This window comes from Aulonocara sp. 'chitande type north' Nkhata Bay, linkage group LG18 (assembly GCF_057382095.1).
Source record: "Aulonocara sp. 'chitande type north' Nkhata Bay isolate Kocher_YH1m ecotype deep benthic linkage group LG18, A_spYH_male_GT1.1, whole genome shotgun sequence".
Taxonomy (NCBI): domain Eukaryota; kingdom Metazoa; phylum Chordata; class Actinopteri; order Cichliformes; family Cichlidae; genus Aulonocara; species Aulonocara sp. 'chitande type north' Nkhata Bay.
Window position 1 is genome coordinate 1,414,759 of NC_141361.1, and position 20,284 is coordinate 1,435,042.

Consider the following 20,284-nt stretch of genomic DNA (forward strand, 5'->3'; position numbering starts at 1 on the left):
CTTCAATCTTCAAGGGATTGAAATTAAGAAGGAATCATTTAGAGGAGTTTAAAACATTAAATCATTGAATCCATGAATCTGAAAGTGTTTTTGAGCGCAAGATGCAGACTGAAAGGTGTATTTAGCAGTGCTTCTCAGAGTTTTATACTGAACTAAGCACAGACTGACTGAAGAATTATGAAACCAAGCTTCAAATCCAGGATAGAGGTTGTTTGCTGTGCCGGCAGGACGGTCCACATACACTGCTACTCTGTTGGAGGAGAGCAGTGCACATGGACCGGCTTCATTATTCTCACTGAAGAATTATGAGACCAGACTCCAAATCCAGGATACAGAGGTTCAGTGAATGTGGTGTTGAAGGTGTGGAGGTGGATCAGAGAGTCCAAGAAGATATTGTAGAAGGACAGCGTGCCGGCAGGATGGTCCACATACACTGCTACTCTGTTGGAGACAACGTCTTTGGGGATGAAGGTTTCTGTGTTATTGTGCAAGACAGAGTAAGAGTAAGAGCAGTCCAGGCTCCAGGACTGACTGTTCAGTCCAAACAAGCAGTCATCACTGTGTCCTCTCCGTTTGATTCCTTTGTAGCTCACTGCTATAGAAACATATCCACTCCACTCAACCTCCCAGTAACAAGGACCAGTCAGCCCGTCTGTGCACAGCAGCTGAGGGCGGTCAAATCTCTCTGGATGATCAGGATATGGCTGCTGTGCATTCAAACGCATCACCTCTCTGTTGCTGTCAGACAGCTGGATCCATTTGTATACTGTGTTTGGGTCGATTGTGAGTTGATAGGAATCTGATAGAGAGAACAAATAAATCCAGCTGCAGTTATTGATCGATCATCTATTCGTTGATCGGCTCTTTGATGGTGACTCCTGATATCAGAGATATGAATGAGCGACACAGTAGTTTAAAGACGGTTGGATTTGTTTCCAAGAATCATCATAAAATCAAACGTACACTTCTTCAGATCCGAGCTCACCCGTCGGACGCCATCAGGCTCCACCCTGCAGGGAGAGGAGGGGTCAAACCAGCACAGTCGTTGGCAACATGCTAACATGGACATCATCACTCATACTGTCACAGAGGGAAGACTTCATGTAGCTCTTACATCTGCATAAAACAAACAGGCTGAGTGAAGGGATCTGTTCATACCTGTTTAGAGACTCCTTTCCTGCAGACCACTGCTTCACTTCTTCAGGTGCATCTTGAATCAGAATTGCTCTTTTAAAATCAAATATTACAATTTTCACAACACCTACATGTTTTGTTTTTTTGAATGAAACAGAACAAAAGTAGGAAGTCAAAGTGTTTTTTCCTCATATATCAGTTGAGTGGAAGCAGTAAAGCCACCAAGAGACTTTGATGTGCTGACATTCGTCCTCTGCTTGTCATGGTCATTTTTAGTCTACATAAACTACTGAAGAAGATTGATGGATTCGACGCATCCATCAGAATATAAATATGTGTGCATGTTAGATAGAAAGCTCTTATATAGAAAAGGTGAATGAGGCACGTTGTGTTGAGTTAAATAAGAACCAGTCCATTTACCGTTTATTCGATCTAAGCAGCTTTGGAAGACGGCGACTGGACCTCATGAAGCTTTTTGAAGAGGTTTCTCCTTTGGTGTTTAAACTCTAGTGGGAGTTGTCCACTTAAGAGGATCATAGGCACACTATTGATCATGTGCCTCATCACAAGATCCAAGTTATAAAAAAAGGTGTGGGTCATTATCAGCAGAGCTTTTGGATGAAACTATGGTGAAACCTTGCCTCACTCTATCATGTGACCCATTGAGACGCAAGATGTGAGTAGGGGTTGAGGTGCCTGGGAAGACTCAACATAACTGGAGCACGGATGGTACAGTTGTTGACAGCTGGTGTGTCGATCAGGTGAACTTCACAAACACAATGAAACACAAACACAATGAAACACTGTGAGCCATGCACCGGCTTCCTCAGAGCCTGGACCTCAATATTGAAGCCCTGTGGGATCATGGAGGACTCTCATATGGACTGATGCCACACAGAACTGTCCACGGGGAAATTACAGTTTTTCTCAGTCGCTTTGGTGCGTTCCTCAGAACACCATTAACATTTGCACAGCAGTTAGTGCATTTCCCAAAACAATTAGTGCAAACTGCAAAACCTAGTGGATAGCCTGCAAAAGCACGTCACATGCACAGAATTGATTATCCATACCTCAAAAGCAAGTATCCATGTCAATGAAACTGTCAGTGCCATCAAAATGAAAAGTCTTGACACCATCTTTATGAACAAGATAGTCAAATGGCATTGTCATGTTTCCACTATGACAGTTTATAATTTCAGTGTTTCCCATTGCAAAAACAATTGGTGACACCTGAAAATGCTGACGACAGCACTATGGCCTACCTGTACAGCCATCTGAAATGTGCAGTAAAGTCACTGTAGATGTTATGGGAGTCTTGGGAGTAACTGAGACACTGAATACGTACGTTTCACATTTCCATTGTGTAGAAATGTTTGTAATCCTACAGAAGTGTGCAAAAGAAAAATATGCTACAGTCACCTGTTCACTGTAGAATACATGTAAACATAAAATCACCCATTTGGTAGAGCTGTGCACTAATGTGAACAATAAACAGCACATGTAACAGTACAGTAAATCATTCTGGCACATCCAGACGTTCCTGTCTGTCTGGCCACATATTTTCATCTACATCACAACAGATGTTATCCCTCGCAATGCAGCGAGGAAAGTATCTCCTGGAGTGGCGAATCCATCCTCTGCAGGACCCTGCTGTGATGTCGTCACATGCTGCATCCATGGCTGCTAGCAGGGCCATTTGCTCATGTGGATTTCATTTGTCTTGAGTACTCTGTCAATTGTTGAAATTGGAACAGATTCAATATTGCCAAATACCGTGTAATTCTCTATGACAGCGCTTTGTATGTCTCTCAGCTTTATTGCATTGTTTGCAATGACCATTGCACAAATGGCTTCTTCTTGCTGTGGGGTAAAAAGGGGCCCTCTTCCGCCTCCGCGAGGTTGTCTTACAATCCTATGTGGTGCAGAGTGAACTTTTTGTGAAATTGCAAATACAGTACAGTAACATGTGATGTGTCTGAGATGGCACAGTACAGTACAGTGTATTACTGTTTGCATACCTGTTTTTCCTACAGAATGTTTGAATGATTGAACTGACAGTAGTTCTTCCAATATTGGGTTGCACCCTTCGACCAGCCTCCTCCATGGTGAGGCTGTGATTGACAACATGGTCCACAATTGTAGCCCTTATTTCATTAGGAATCCGCCTATATCTGCCTCTTCTCCCTCTTCCCCTTCCCCTTCCTCCCCACATCTTCACCCCTCTTCCACGGTGCTGACCTTCCATTTTGTGTCACAGAAGTGTAGAAATGGTACACACTAGCCCCTGCGCAGTTTATATATGCTTGCCAATTGGGGATTCACAGGATTCATCCATAATTGACAGTGAACAAGTTGTTTGTCATTGGTTACAACTAAACTTTCACACGCCTCCTCATGAGTGACAGCTGTAATTCACCCGAGATCAATTGTTCAATTTCGGAGACATTTCCAGGAACAATGATACAGAAAGGTATAGGATTTGCTTGACAGATGGCCAATATTTGGCATGTGATAACTAGTTCAACAATTTTGTGTGTGATGACTCAAGCAATGGATGTATGACTATTAGTTTTATTGGGAACGACTATTCAGCATCCATAGGTATGATTACTTTTGACTGACATGACATAAGCAAATGGAAATGTCAGAAAGCAGCAGGGAAATGTATGGAAGCAACTGATTCATGTCCAAAATCATTTGCAGTTTGTTCAGAGAGAGGAGAAATTGCTACTATGATGTGCACAAATGACTGAGTGTTGTGGAGGTTGAACTAATAGTTATGAGAATTTCAATTCTGATCTGAGAAACGCACCAAAGCGACTGAGAAAAACTGTAATGTTGTGGGATGCTTTTCTGTTTTGTTCATCATCATCATCATCATTGCTCTTTAGTTCCATCAGTCGCTCATCGATGTGAATAAACCAGACTGAACATTTCATGCAGTCTCGTGTGTCCTGTCATCCCAAAACAACACAATATCTTAAAGTCACATCAAAAACCTGTAACACTCACTTTGAAACACGTAGAAGCGCTTTGTCAGAGTGTCTCTCTCTTTGGTTGGCATCTGCTCAGATGGGAATTCTTCAAAGCTTTGCATGACCTGTTGGTTAGACTGCACTTAACATGATTCCACACACAGATAGATAGATAGATAGATAGATAGATAGATAGATAGATAGATAGATAGATAGATAGATAGATAGATAGATAGATAGATAGATAGATAGATAGATAGATAGATAGATAGATAGATAGATAGATAGATAGATAGATAGATAGATAGATAGATAGATAGATAGATAGATAGATAGATAGATGTCGTATGTATTTGTGTATTCCATATATTCCACTTGCCAAACTTACCGTTCTGAATATTTCCTCAATGTCATCTCTAAGGCAGTGCTTTTTGACAGCCTCACAGATGTGTTGGATGAAGGCAGAACCGTATGTTTCATGAGTGTATGAACCTGTGTCTGCAAGCAAACAGAACCAGATCATATCTGTAGTTAGGCGGTGTTTGATTGTTCTAAATGTTACTTGTGGTGCACTTACAAGTGGTGCTGGAATGAAAAATGATGAAATCCTTTTCATTGTGTGTCCGAGGACCTTTGACAGAGTTCACTGACAGAGATTCGATGTCGTCTGTGGGCACAAATTGTGTCCTATCAAGTAAATCCACCGATTCCTTCCCCACTGAAACAAACACACAGACTTACTGAAACGTGTCGATCTTTTACCTTTTCAAATGAACAAATATTAACAGTAAATTCATTGAAGATTCATTCATGCTGTTTGTTGGGTGTGTGAGGACAGATGAGAATCACCTCCTCTGCAGGCGTAAATAATGACGATCTTTGGTTTGTCCTTCAGTGCAGGACAGTTCTTTGAGTTTAAGTGCTGAAAGATTTGGTCAATTTCAAACTCCTCAGTTCCCGTGCCTCCATAACACACCAAAGTCACAAACACGCTGTCTGTGAGGGCCAGTTTTGGGTGTTCAGAAAATTCTTTCAGAGGTTTATCGATCATCTGTGAGAAGAAATCCGTCACTGGATCATTTAACCAGTTTGTAAAACTGGGTGCAAGTGAAGAAACCTTTTCTGCTTTTAAAAGTTACCTTTGCAGTGATGTCCCCACATCTCACTACCTCATATCCAAGAGTTTGAAGTAGACTTTGCATGACTTTCTCATCTTTCGCAGCTCTACATTTGTATAAACTTGTATTAAACGTTTCAATGTTGATCAGCAGGGCGATGCGATTTGACTGTGATTGTTGAGTCACTGGGTAAATCTGAGAGACCAAACAGAAACTCTTCAGATTATTTTAACACAAGCTGATTTTTTTATGCAGTCATTTGCAGTAATTATTATTATTATTGGTTTGGAAGTTACTACAAGAGGCTAAGATCAAACAATCAACATATCTCATATGAATCATACAGTAACATACTTTTTTACCCTGACTGTCTGTCCACGTCTCCATCTCTGACCTAGAAAGAAATCAGAGGACATGTTGAGCTGGAGGGACAGAATGTGTCACATCACATCAGCTCTTGGGATTTTCACTGTGCATCACATCATCTCTGCTTCTTGTGGATTATTCAGGACTGATTTTTAAAAATATTAATGAGAAAATGTATTGCTGATACTGATTAATAGATAATAAGACTTGAGCCTAATAAACCTGAAGACTATTGAATGTAGACACACGGGATCCTAATCAGGCATCAAAGTGAGATTTGGCAGGTGGGGAAACTCTAAGCCCAGGTGCAGTGGGGCAGCGTGGGGGACTTGGAAATGAGACCCTGTACTGGAAGCTCCACTCAGGTTTTCTTTGTATCCAGGTTGTGATCAGCTGAAGCTGCTCTTTGTGGATTTAGCCGACCGAATTCAGATGTTACATATTTCCAGCTTCCAGCCACTACGAAAACCCGAAAAACCTAGAATTTGGTGAATTAACTCAAACAGCACCTCACAGTTAAACAATGTCTGATTAAATGTATGCAAACAGCTCAGCTACTCTTCACCAGTCCAAGTTTACCCCTCTCAGCTTTACCACAGTACTGCAAACTTAACACTTTCACTGACATAAAATCTGAATAATGTCATTTCTGTCCCAAGATGTTTCACAATAAGAACACAAAATAATCATGTTCCTCTCATGTCTTCTTTCTTTGCAACATCCTCCATCTCTGATGTGACAGATGAAAGAAAAACCTTCTTCAAAGTAAAACAGAAACAACATCTGCTGCTGCTGCTAAGACAAATGAGAAATGAAGAATCAGAGACTTACAGCAGAGATGCTGAGTCCTGGTTGTCCTCTGATTAAAGAGCTCAGACTGCTCAGAAAAGAAGGACTCAACTGTACCTGCACTGGAAACACCTGCTGACTGACTGACTGACTGGATGCTCTTTTATACTGAGCTGGAATCTAGTTAGAATTGTTCTTCTTCATGATAACGTGAAGGCTGAGTTCTTTGGACCAAACTGGTTTTGCTTTGGCTGTTTGGGAGGTTTCCAGTTTCCTGAAAAGAAACTCACCGAACTGGTTTCACAATATACCAGAACAAACACAGGAATGAGGCTCGCTTTCCTTTACACAGGTGATACGTTTGCTTCTTCACTGATTAACTCATGGACATGTTTAGAGATAATTCAGGAACTACTTGATGTAATGTTCCTCCACGAATCTCCACCTTATCATGGTGGAGGGATATGGTGCCAAATGATACCAGGAGCTCTGTTTTCAATGGTAATTTGCCCCTGGCAGGGTCCCTATATGCACACTGGTCCTGAGAGAGGGGTAAGACTAAGAATGAATCAGAAGACATCCATGCTGCATTGACCAGTGGACCATGTCTGGGTACGTGGGATGGGGTTTCTGAGGCTCTAAGCTGGACCAGGCCCAGGGGAGGGGCTCCACAGAGAGTGTGGGTTAGGTGGCAGCCAAAGTTGGAGGCCCTGGCGATAACCAGGGTGGATACATCTGTTTCCCCCAGCTTGATGCCTTTATGTTGGGATTTTTGCTGGTGGACAGGAGAGTTGCTTCCCTGGAACGGGTTCTGGCTATTTGCACTTTTGCACCAAACCTGGGCTTGTGTTTGGTTGTTGGATGGAAGCTTTGTGCTTTTTACAGTGTAGCTAACATTAGTTGGAAGGAACACTGAAATACTGGAAGAGGTCACAGTTTCAGGCTGTTTGTGTCCTGCTTCACTGTCTTCATGGGACTGCCAGGGTCAAAGTTTGAACTAATAGATCGTTTTCTTTTTGACTCCCAGCAGAAGAATGAGGCCGCTCAGCAATGCTGCGTCAAACCTGGCCTGCAGGTAAATGTTGCATTAGGACAGATAATAAGTGTAGATCAGATGATTTCCTGAAGAAGCAGCGTCAGGGGAAAACCCTTCATTAAAAATCCAAAACTTCCTCATGATCAGTGTGTTAGACTCGGGACATAAACCAGACCAAGAGTTAGCTTTCAAGCAGCACCAGTTTGAGCCGCCAAATTTCAACTAACACAAATGTTTGTTTGTCAAAAGATTATGAATTTAAAAGAAAGAAGACCAACTGTTAATTTCTGCTGCTTGTATCAAGCTCAGGAGCTAAAAATGCAGGACCTGGTTCTGCTCGCAGGCTCCGGGTCATCTCTGATTTCCTCCATCAGGTTCATTGACCATGTACCAGTCACATTATATTGACCACATCTAACTGAGCTGTGTGAATGCCTTAAATATTCTTGTACAAAACAATAAGGTGAGAAAATCTCGTCCCCACTGTTCCAGCATGTCTTTAGTTCAAATCTCACAGGTTGTCACATTCACAGCTTCTCCTGTTTTTCTTCTCTTTACTATTTCCTCATGTTTCTGATGCTTCCCCGTCTACCTAATCCTCTTCATTTCTAGTGCTTTCCTTGTCCCCACTTCCTGATAAATTGGATGTTTACTCTGTGCTTGTTTTGCCTTGTTGGTTTCACACATATACAGTAATGCTGTCAGGTTTCCTCCATGTGTTTTCTTCTTGGTTTACAGCAGCTATGTCGAGTCTGTCTTTGCTGGTTCATCAGATTTAAAGTTTGCTATTGTGTAATCCTGCGTCCAAAGTCATACTTTTGTCTTTTATAATCTCTGTAAAATTATAAAATCTAAAGAGGATGTGATGTTGAAATGTTGCTGCAGTTCCTGTGAAAGAAAATATGTGAACTCATGAACTCTGCTGACTGGAAACTCTCCCTGCTGCTGCAGAAATGTGTGAGCGGTCCTCAGTGTTTAGATCAGAGGGAGCCTGGTGGTGGAGCAGGACTGCTGAAGAACTCAGTGGAAGGACCCACAGACTCTGGTCCTGATGAAATGTGTGGGGGGGAGGAGGGCTGCATCCATCTGACACTGAAATGAAAACTAAGAACAGCAGAGAGGGGGAGACTTTGAGAAATGAGAGCAGGACATTGATGTTTTCACCAAATCTGAAGGAGAGCATCATCATCTGATGTGATGAGTTCAAAGAGAATAAATGGAACAAGCATGAGATGGTCTTCCTGGTTGGACTTTTAGCTTCATGTGAGAGATTTTACCTTAAAGAGATAAACCTCTGTTACTCTGTTTATTTTGCTTCTGCTGCATTTCTGCATGTCCTCATCCACTAAATATAAAATAGTGTAAATGAGCAGCTTTTGATGTTTGACAGTTTTTATTGTGTCTGAACGTTCCTGCAGTTGGTTTGTGGTTGATGTGGATTTGCTGCTCATGTGAATCCTCCCACAGTGTTTCATTAGCAGCTGTAACCACAGTGACTCTGATAAAACAGGAATTAGCAGAATCCATCTGATATGAAGCTGTGCTTTGAATACCACTTCCCTCCTCTTTGAAGAGTAGTCAGATATCTGTGTTCAGGTTTTTGTACAGCCTCTTCTACACTTTGTATCACTGTGTTTCTAGAGCACAGTAGTAGAGAGCTGTGTCTGCCAGGGTTAGGGCTGCTATGGTCAGATTAGTTGATCGATCTGATGTTTCTGATCGATATCGATTATCAGGAATATATTCACCTGTGTATCCTTGTCCATCTTTCCAGAGTATAAACTGAGGAGCCTGAAGATCAGAATGATGTCTGTACCAGTGTAGGCGGGGATAACCTGTTGTCTTATAGCTACATGTGAGTTTGACAGATTCTCCTTCTGTTTCAGTGACTTCAGGTTGTTGAGGAGTGATTGAGTCTCCAGCTGTTAGTCCTGGAAAAAGAAAGAAGAAAAGTAGTGAAATGCAGTCTGTATATCTGCTTAATGCAGCAGCTTCAACTAAACTTTAATCCCTGTTCTTAAACTCACCTATAATGTGAGATAGAAGCAAAAAGAGGTGCAGCAACATGTCTTTGGAGTTATTAAAGCCAGACAGACAGCACATGAACAATGTTCTTCCACTGCAGCACAATGACCAACAAATAATGTCATTGGATGAGCACAGCTTCAGTGGGCGGGGCCAGTTTAATAAATCAACCAATCAAACAGTTCTGTGCTTCCACAGCAGCTCTGTCTCTGTCTCTGATCTTTACTGCTTCATTTCTCTGTTGTCTTTGTCATCAGTCCAATGACACAAGAATCAGAGGTTTAACAGTGTGTGGCTCCCTCTAGTGGATGTTGTGGAGTATTCTGTTGTCTTTGCTCCAAAGGTTTTTGTACAGAGTTTTGCTGTTTCCTGTCACTGTGGGCTGCAGAGCACAGTAGTACACAGCAGAGTCAGACACTGCAGCAGAGGAGATCTGAAGAGTCATCAGTGTTTTATCTCCACTCACATTAAAAGTTATTCCAGGGACTGGATCTGATATTTTCTCCCCTGTTCCAAAGTGAGAGATCAGGAACTCTGGTGGTTTTCCAGGATATTGTCGATACCAGAGGAAGCGATCGTTTCCAGCTACCAGTAGAAATTATCACTTCCAGTTGCCTTTTTGGAGTATCTATAGGACAGAGTAGCAGTGCTGCCTTCTACACTGAACTCTTCTTTGTTGGTTGGAGTGAGATCTTCACAGCTGACACCTAAAGGAACAGAAACATGTTTTATTCTTTTATAAATCATCACAATTCAAATGTGTTTCTTTAAACACACAGATTGTAACGTACCTGTTAGAATGGTGAGAAGCAGTAAAGAAAGTGCAAAATAGTCCAAAGACAACATGTTGAATGAAGGTAAAGTTTATGGTTTGTGTTGAACTCTGTTGAATGTGGAGGTTTCTCTCTCTTCTAGTTCAGTAACAGCTCAGCTCCTCCCTGAATCTCTCCTCCTCCTCTCTGATCTGGATTTGAACTTCTCTCACTTCCTCCTGCTTTACACACTAGTAGCAGCATCTTCACTTTCAGGTGGGAGCTCATGTTTCAGCTCTGTGCTGCTTCAGTCCACAGATGATTCATGCTGTAAATACTTTGTCCACACTTTTTTATACTTATCCTACATCTCTGCTGGTTTAAAAACTCATTTGTTAAATGTTCAGTTTCTATGCCATATGTTAAAACAAGATCTAGAGTGTGATTAAAGTGGTGGGTGGGTTTTGAGAGAAGCCAATTGAGTCTAACAACAGATTAAATGCCGTGTTGAGGCTGTCATTTTTAGCATCTACATGGATGTTAAAATCACCCACAATAATTATTTTATCTGAGCTGAGCACTAAATCAGATAAAAAGTCTGAGAAATCAGAGAGAAACTCTGTGTAAGGCCCAGGTGGACGATAGATGATATTAAATAAAACTGGTGTGCAGCCATCTGATTCCGCTGGGGGCTCAAGAGAGCCACTCCACTCTCAACTGCAAACTCAAACACCATCTCAACCAGCCATGGCTGCCATGCCACCACTAGCTGAACTGGCAACTGCCACGCTGCCATCTGGTCAAGCTGTATCTCCACCAGTGGTCAGCACGCTGTCCGGTCCTGCGCCATCTCTGCCAGAGGTCAGCGGGCCCTCCTGTCTCGTCTCGTCATGCCTCGTCTGCACTGTTAAAAAAAACATCTTAAAAACGGTAATATTCTGGCAGCTGGGGCGCCAAAATACTACCGTAAAATAACAGAAAATAACTTTCTCATGAAAATACAGTTATTTTCAGTAATGAAAATAGAGTTTGTTGCGCTAATTTCACATGGGGTTCTGCCTTTTCCAAGTGCTTTTAGACATTAAATTAGGAACATTTTAACGTGATCAAACAATGAAATTACCTATAAACAAGGTCAATGAATGTGGCAATATGAATCATAATATGTAAATGTTCAGAAATATACAGTCAACAGTTGGTTTTAATAATAATGCATCGCATGCCCTGGGACAGACTGACAGAGGCGAGGCTGCCATATTGCACCATTGGCCCCTCTGGCCATCACCAGTAGGTGAAGAGTCTTGACCACGGACACAATACCGAAGTTCGAACCGGCAACTTTCTGATCACAAGGCGAACTGCCAACTCTTGAGCCACGATCGCCCTAAATAGCAACAATTATAATACTTATGTGATGTAACACAAGCTTATAGGAATCATATATATACTTTTCCATAGCATCACATTTGAATTCAACAGTTCAATCTTTCAAATAACGGACAGATATTTGTGAAATCCTGATACATTTGTGAATGTATTTTAACAATCTAAATATGCATATGTACAGACAGATACATTTAATAATCATGACAATTATGTTTTATTGCATTACAGTGATTTAATGTTAATTTACATTTGAAATGTGAAATCAGTCTATTTACGTAACTTTAGTGATGTTCTAGAAGAACAGAACAAAACTTAGTGATATTTTAGAAGAACAAAACTGTGAAATGCAGTAAAATACTTTTATATTAGGATGTTTTCCTACAGTGCAGCCATACCCGCGACCTTGTGGTTGTTAGTTCACGTTCATTGGCCGATGCTTAGCGTCATGTTATTATGTGTCCCAACATCCAATGGCATGTCACATTGTTGTCATGGCCACACCCTCACCCCAGGTGCAGAGGCCTATTTCTGTTCAGGAATGTTGGGAATACTTTGAGATTTATATTAATTGCAATTCCTACCTCTACATTTCTTTTTCTAAATATATAATTAGCACAGCGTGGCCGTGCAATGTTTTTTTTTAAGTTTTTATTCCTATTAATTATATTTTCACCTGTTACCTCTGAATTATTGAATCAGACCTAGATGACATGAAATTTTCAGCACAATTATAATTCAAATACTGTTTAATTATTGATTATTCTCATTGATTTTCGATCATTTTATATATTTTTCCATAGTATTACATTTGGATTTAACAGATCATTCTCTCACATAACAGACAAATATTTGTGAAGTTATGATACATTTCTGGATGTATTTTTACAATCTAAATATGCATATGTACAAAAAAATATATTTAAAAAACAAGTAAATTGTGTTTTACTATATTTACAGTGATGTTATGTTATTTTACCTTTGACATGTAAAATCACAGTCTGCTTATGTAAATTTAATGATATTCTAGAAAGACAAAACTGTAAAATATACAGTGAGATACTTTGACGTTACTATTTTTTGGAACAGTGTGGTCCTGGAATTCCAGCCATCTGCCAAGCTGCTTGTGAGCCTTCAGGCACGTCCATGTCCAGCACGGCCTCACATTCACCCACTGAACCACACCAACACTCGCCACTTTTAATCTCAATCAACTGAATTTAGAAATACCCATCTGGCTAACATAATTTTAATTTATTTTAATTTCTTTATTCCCAAATTGTTATTGAAAATGTAGAAGTTAAATATTGGTGATTGTGGACCATTCCATGAATCCAGATCAATACTTCTGGACACAAATATACTTACATACCTTCAAAAGTACTAAAAGCCCCATCTTACGACTCATATAATACAAAAACTCTCCACAGACGACACTATACAGGACAGACAAATGGTTCTTGTAGACTCAAACATGCACCCACTGCAAAGGCAATACCATTGAGAACTATATCCATGCTTTTTGTTCTTGAATGCCTGTCCAGAGCTTCTGGCAGAGGATATGTGAAGATCTATACAAATGGTTTAGTCGCTGTATCCCAACCTCACCCAAACTGTGTACTTAAATGAACTAGAGATGGAATTCAGGTCAATTCATTTTTTTATACAGCACATTGTAAGGTAGACCCTACAATAATAGAGCAACTATTTCAAGTAAATACATGAAATATAGTTCTTACTGCCTAAAGCATCACAAAGAAAACAACTTTTATTGTTTTCATTTATGTATTACTGAATAGAAAAATGTACTTCTAGATCACCTCAGTTTCGATGTCTATATCCTCAAAAAAACATCAACAACTGGATGAATTTATTTGTTGCTGGTTCCCACTGATCATTTCCATTAGTTGTGGATGGTTGGCTTTGGCCGTGTCTCCCTGTGTGCCTTTCAGGTTCTGTTACAATATCAGATTAAATGAAAGGAAGAAGTCATGTGTCAATAACAGGGCTGCTTTCTCATATTGATGGAGAGCATGTCTGACAAATTTCAACAGTTTTGGCACGTTCCAGATCAACACTAGTAAAACCAAGGAGCTGGTGGTACACTTCTGCAGGCACAAACATCCTCGACTGTCTGTGAAGGTTCTCAGTCATCCAGGTCATCGTAGTCTAAGGATTCTGTCCTCAGGTGTGTGTTCTTCTCTGAGTTGTGTGGATTCAGACTGAGGAGTGTGTGTTTTTGAAGGCAAGGTGTGGAATTTCCTGCGTTGTCTTTCTTTTCCTTTAGAGTGTTGGGCCCGCTGAGCCTTGTCCACAAACTTGTAAACCTCTTCTAAAATTGGAGAGGGTAGAAGGATTTCCAGTTCCTGCAGAGTCTGGCTAATCTTGCTCTGGAGGGATCTATAGTGAAATGGACCTGTCTTATCCTTTCACTTAGAAGCTGATTTTGTGCTCTCCGTAGAATCAAGTCCGCTCTGTATCCCCTGACAGTGGATCCAAGGCGCAGGCTCTTAGGAACAACTCTGCTTTGTCTGCATCTCAGGTTGAAACGGAGATGGTTCCTTATCCTCGACTGCAACCACTAAACATTCAAGGTTGGGACATTGAGGCTGTGGACAGCTACAGGAACCTTGATATTCATCCGAACAATAAACTGGACTGGACTCATAATCAATGTTCCCTCTAATGTTTCATGTGTCTGAGCGAACACACAAACTCCCTGAGCGTCCCTTGGACCACTGTGAGCAACAGCAGACGTGTGCACTGTGGTCACGCCAGCCTCGATGTTTATTAAAATAATCAGATTACAGCATTTATGTTAGACTACTTTTAATTACCTGCTTTATCACTCTTACAATGAAAATTTTAAAAAAAATCTTGTTCATGACCTGTGCAGCATGTTAACACTATTGGAAGGAAAAATAACTTGAACTCCAATTTTTAAAACACAACTTTCTTTTATATATATATAAAGCTCTGACTTGTATTGTGAGCAGTGTTGGTCAAGTTACTTGAAAAAAGTAATCAGTAACTAATTACTGATTACTTCCCCAAAAAAGTAATCCTGTTACTTTACTGATGACTTATTTTCAAAAGTAATTAATTACTTAGTTACTTAGTTACTTTTTAAAAACATGATTTACAACCTGAAGAGGTGATAAAGTGATAGATCTTTCAGCCCAATTCTACTTTTTCTACATAATCCATCATACAAAATGTAATCAAATGGAAAAGTCTCTTTTTAAAACTTGTTTTATTAGTTTTAATCTTTTAACTTTATGCATCAAGCAAAAATTTAATTATATGCAACATTCTCTGACTGGAAGAAATTAGTTTAACATTTAAACGTATTTTCTGCACATTCCAGCACATAAAATAAGTGGAAGTGGAAGAATCCGCAAGTTTGTCTGTAAATTTCCCATTCCCGTCGTAGCGTACTGTCAGTGCTTGTTCGTAAAGTTTAGCGGGGGGGTTCCGCTGTAAAAAGACGTTTTCTTCCCATGCAGTGAAAAACGGACACTAATGTTTTTGTCACTTTATTTTGATTTATGAAATCAAACTCAAAGTAAGGTCAGTACTTCCACGCTTTAATCGCTGCACGCTCATACTCTCTCCGCACTCGATATGTGATCCATTGTTGATCTGCACACAGCTGTTGTCACGAATGTCGCACTCGCTTACGTCACTGTCATGAGACATTCTCGCAAAAAAAATCACGGTTTTAGTAACGCAGTAACGCAGTGTGTTTATGGGAAAGTAACAGTAATCTAATTACCTGTTTTGCAATAGTAATCCCTTATATTACTCGTTACTTGAAAAAAAGTAATCTGATTACTAGTAATTAGTAATCTTGCGTCATTTTTTGATTGGTCGACATGGTACATTTTTCGATCAATGGGAAAGGGCGGGTTTTTTTGGTGTTGCTTTTGCTCACAGGCTTTCGAGCGTTTTCCTTATAAAACGCCGTTTTTACCGTTTCTTCCTGCAGTAAATATAAACAACGACAGTATTCAGGAAGAAAAACAAACATTGCAGATATTTTATCATAACTCTGGTTTTACGTGGCCGATCAACACAATTTAAAAACTGGTATAAAGTCCACACTTTGTCCGTCAGTTGTTCCGTCTGTCCTGCTCACATCTCCAATGGTTGTACACGCTGTCATTAACGTGGCTTCACTCCACATCAGCCGCTTTGCTCGCTAAAACACCGGTGTCGGCGGATAAGGACGCGTCATAGCCTGTCAACCACGTTGATTAGCTGCGTATATACGAATGTGAATCGCATCATTGGCTGGACTGTGGGATAAGGTGGCATCGTTCTGATCCCATACGGGAGCAGCCAGTCACTGACTCACACTGCAAAACAGAATTGTTAAAGTTTTAATTTTAATTTCAATTCAGGTTAGATTTTTTTTTGTGCGCAACGCAGATTTTCTGTCCGCAGAGACCAAGCCAGCAATTGCGCACACGTGCAGCTTAGAGGGAACATTGCTCATAATTCAGACGCCCTCTACAGGAAAGGGCAGAGCAGGCTGTACCTGCTGTGGAGACTCAGGTCGTTTGGAGTGAAGGACCCACTCCTGAAGACCTTCTATGACATCTTTTATGGTGTGGTCTGCTGAGGCAGCAGCATCTCTGCCAGGGACAGGAAGAGACTGAACAGGCTGATCCAGAGGGCCAGCTCTGTTCTAGGATGCCCTCTGGACCCAGTGTAGGTGGTGAGTGACAGGAGAACGGCGGCTAAGCTGTCATCCCTGATGGACAACGTCTCCCACCCCATGCAGCAGACTGTGACAGCACTGAGCAGCTCCTTCAGTGGGAGACTGCGGCACCCACGGTGTGGGACGGAGAGATTTCGCAGGTCTTTTCTCCCCACTGCTGTCAGACTCCACAACAAAGACTCCAACTGATCAACACTCACATCCACACATGTGCAATAACACTAAGTGCAATACTCTTTTCTGGCATCGTTGTATTATACTCAGTTGTATATAGCATTTGTATTCTATTTTATTCTATTTTATTCGATTGTATATAGTATTTCATCTTATTCTATTCTATTGTGTAGAGTATCTTATTTTTATGTTATTCCAGAGTTTTTCTAAATTTTGCGATGTAACTTTGCACTTTCTGCTGTAACAAAACAAATTTCCCACGTGTGACTAATAAAGGTTATCTTATCTTATCTCGTAGTGTATTAATCATTTAAAATGTAATTTGTGGTCTGAGGGTATTTTTCTTTCTGAACTTTTCTTCTCTTGAGGGACTTCAGATGATTCTTATTATATTTAATGTGCTTTTATTTATAAAAAGGTAAAGAAACAATGTTTTGTTGGTAAATCCATGAAAATGAATGTAGTCTGTATTCTAATAAGCTAGAGAGGTTTAACAGTGTGTGGCTCCCTCTAGTGGATGTTGTGGAGTATTCTGTTGTCTTTGCTCCAAAGGTTTTTGTACAGAGTTTTGCTGTTTCCTGTCACTGTGGGCTGCAGAGCACAGTAGTACACAGCAGAGTCAGACAGCTGAAGCTTCTGGATCTTCAGAGGAGCTGATCTGATGCTGGAATCCAGTGTGGAGGAAAATCTCTCCTTGAACTCGGCTGCTGTGTTTCCTTGATCCCCACTAACACGACTCAGGATGAATTTGGGGCTGTTGTTTCCATCCTGTTTGTACCAGAAGAGATAATTATTTGTTGTAATGCTGACGTTATAGAGACAGCCAAGTGTTACTGTGCCTCCTGCAGCAGCAGTCTCTTCTCCTTTTGCTTGCAGCACGTTGTCTTTTTGTGCTCTGCATTCTGTAAAACACCAACAAACAGTATCAGTGTGCTGTTAAAGAATCACGTCAATGTTGATATCAAAGAAACAGAGTTGTGTTCATACCGAGGCACATAGCAGCCAGCAGCACTGAGATGAACAGAGGCGTCATATCTGCAGTGCAGAGTAACTGTGAGCTACAGCAAGTATAAAGAAGCTGTGATCTCTCTGTTTAGTCTTCATCAACACTAAGTTGGTGGATTAGAAGGAGGAGCCTGATCACAGTGACAGGACTCATTCACAGCCCTGTGTTATTCCCCCTGCTGATATAATGTCTTGTATTCCTGCAAGACATGAAGAGAATGACCATGAAGGCTGGCTCTGTGGTTGGAGTAAAATACTGGATGAAACTGGTTTATTCTGGAGTTCTTCTGTTGTTCTGCCTCCAGCTGAGCTGTGTCTGTAATAAAACCTCACTGAAATTTCCTGATAGCAGTTCTTTATGAGAACAAGAGTTTTCTGATGATAAACATGCGTTGTATTTACACTTTATAATCAGTTGCACTGAAACACTTAACACTGCTTCATTTTGCTGCAATGAATTTAACAAGCTATTTCATTTTATTGTTTTTTACTTACATTTTTATTCACCAAGGCAAAAAAGCATCAAGGTATTATACTTTACTCATTATACTGTACTTTACTGAGGAAGAAGAAGAAGAAGAAAATGAAGAAGTGAAGAGAAAGGAAGGTCTTGGTAGATCCTTATCTGAACAATCTAATTTAGGAGTTAACATAAATCTATAAATCTGATTGTCTGTCACTGTTTCTGTGTTTACTGACTGACATGAAGTTTCTGTGAAATTATTTATTTAAATCTGTGTAATTATCGCTGTAAATAACCTATTAATATTTACTTTATCGAAAATTGGTTCATAAGTGCTTACTATTCAGCTTGGAAACAGTTGATGCTTTTACTTTGAAAAGGTATAGACCGACACAGTTTACATAAACGATACAGCAACAGCGCGAGCTTGAATGTGGCGTTCTCAGCGGTTAAGAAACAGGAAACAGATGGCAGTTAAGGTGTCACAAATGGTTCCTTAGCGCCAGGTTGATGCGGGAACAAGGTTGGTATCAAAGTTTTGTTGTGTACATGTGTATTTGTTATTTCACAGAGCATAAAGCAGCTGACCGTAAGTGTAAGGGTTTTCACCCACCAGAGGGTGCTAACGCACCACGATAAGTTTGTCACGCTTAGTCGGCAGTGCAAAGGTTTGCAATGTTCACTGTTATATGCTGTGCAAAGTCAAAGACAATTGTATTATAGCGTATTTTATTTCATGGCAGCCAAGGCAAACGTGCAGTCTCGGCTGTACCAAAATGACTGGGAAGATGATCTTAGTACCCTAGCAGGGGTGTATGGTCTAAGCCAGGGGTGGCCAACTCCGGGCCTCGAGGGCTGGTGTCCTGCAGGTTTTAGATGTGTCCTTGATCCATCACAGCTGATATAATGGCTAAATTACCTCCTCAACATGTCTTGAAGTTCTCCAGAGGCCTGGTAATGAACCAATCATTTGATTCAGGTGTGGTGACCCAGGGTGAGATCTAAAACCTGTAGGACACCGGCTGTTGAGACCTGGAGCTGGCCACCCCGATCTAAGTCGTTCAATGAGGTGATTTGGCGCTTTATTTTTAATAGTTCTAAAGTTCTAAAGGTGAGCAGCAGGGTTTTGAATTAAATAGGGTACTTAACGGGAAGACAATGCAGGTCAGCAAGGACGGGGGTAATGGAGACACACCGTACCAGTAAGGATACGAGCCGCCGGATTCTGAACAATTTGCAGTCTATGGAGAAGAGTAGAGTTCAGACCAAATAAAAAATAATAAAAGGGAGTTGCAGTAATCCAACCTAGATGTCACGAAGGCGAGGATGAGCTTTTCCAGGTCTCTATGCGGGACATAATGTCTGGCTTTGCTAATAAGACGAAATTGGTGGAAGCAGGATTTAACAACAGAAGACACTTGTTTGTCGAATTTAAATGAGCTATCCAAAATCACACAGGTCACAAACAGTGTCGGAGAGGTAACTGGCAAAGCGACCAAAGGCGTCACGGAGTTGGCCGCAGGGGATATTACTGTCGAACACGATGATTTCGGTTTTCCTGTCATTTAAGATAAGAGAGTTACCAGAGAGCCAATCTTTGACCTCGTGCATACGCTCACGAAAACAGTACAAGACATGGCAGGATCATCAGTTAATTCGAAATAGATCTGAATATCATTGGCATAACAATGATGTGCAATGTTGTACTTCTCAAAGATTGCGCCTAAGGGAAGCATATACAGTGAGAAGAGCAGGGGACCAAGGACAGATCCTTGAGGCATGCCGCTTTCTTCCTTCTTCTCTCATCGTTGCGGCACGCACGTCGCAAGGCACGTGTAGAATCATTTAGCCAACATTGGGAAAAGGATCTAGGTTGCTTCATTTTAATAGGGGCAAAAGTATTGAGGATGGAGGAGCATGTGAAAAAAAAAGGTGCTGGCAAAGTCATCAACCATGGGATGGTTCAGAAGTTCAGAATTACATAAATTAACATCAAAGATAACAGGAAATCCCAACATTGCTTATATCCCTAATGCAAATGTCCAAACCATGTGAAAAAACAGATCGAGAGTATGGCCCTTAGTGTGGGTTGATTGGTTGACTCACTGGGCAAGATTAAAAGAATCAGTTAATGCAAGGAAGTCTTTAGCTAACGGATCGTCCTTACAGCAGATATGAATGTTAAAATAACCAATAATAATCACACAGTCATATTTAAAAATAACAGACCTAAGAAGGTCAGCAAATTAATGAATAAAAGTCTTATTATATTTAGGTGGCCGGTAAACCAGAACAAACAGAGTAGTTCGAGGGGCGGTCATCTCCAAAAGTTGAGCCTCGT

General features: G+C 40.8%; 1 protein-coding gene and 1 gene segment (V, D, J or C); both read right to left on the reverse strand.

The window, feature by feature from the left end:
• Positions 1-212: 212 nt before the first annotated feature.
• On the reverse strand, positions 213-5,614 carry LOC147307568 (caspase-1-like). Its single transcript, XM_086271819.1, has 9 exons — positions 5,582-5,614; positions 5,249-5,422; positions 4,959-5,160; positions 4,687-4,827; positions 4,498-4,607; positions 4,147-4,234; positions 1,159-1,210; positions 964-1,010; positions 213-799 (listed from the first exon to the last, which is right to left on the reverse strand). The coding sequence occupies exons 1-9, from the start codon at positions 5,612-5,614 to the stop codon at positions 246-248; spliced, it is 1,401 nt and encodes a 466-aa protein (XP_086127945.1). The 3' UTR covers positions 213-245.
• Positions 5,615-10,028: 4,414 nt separating this feature from the next.
• LOC147307569 (T cell receptor alpha variable 38-2/delta variable 8-like) lies at positions 10,029-17,508 on the reverse strand. The segment is given in 3 exon segments: positions 10,029-10,150; positions 17,078-17,377; positions 17,463-17,508. Coding segments are annotated over 3 exon segments (468 nt in total).
• Positions 17,509-20,284: the final 2,776 nt, after the last annotated feature.

What these genes read in the sequence shown, in the direction of transcription:
- LOC147307568 (XM_086271819.1), bottom strand. Translation starts at nt 5,614, where the DNA reads ATGGAGACGTGGACAGACAGTCAGGGTAAAAAA. An exon ending in TATTTACGCCTGCAGAGGAG is followed by an intron (nt 4,828 to 4,958) that starts GTGATTCTCATC and finishes TGTTTGTTTCAG; the next exon opens with TGGGGAAGGAATCGGTGGAT. An exon ending in TTTTCATTCCAGCACCACTT is followed by an intron (nt 4,608 to 4,686) that starts GTAAGTGCACCA and finishes GTTTGCTTGCAG; the next exon opens with ACACAGGTTCATACACTCAT.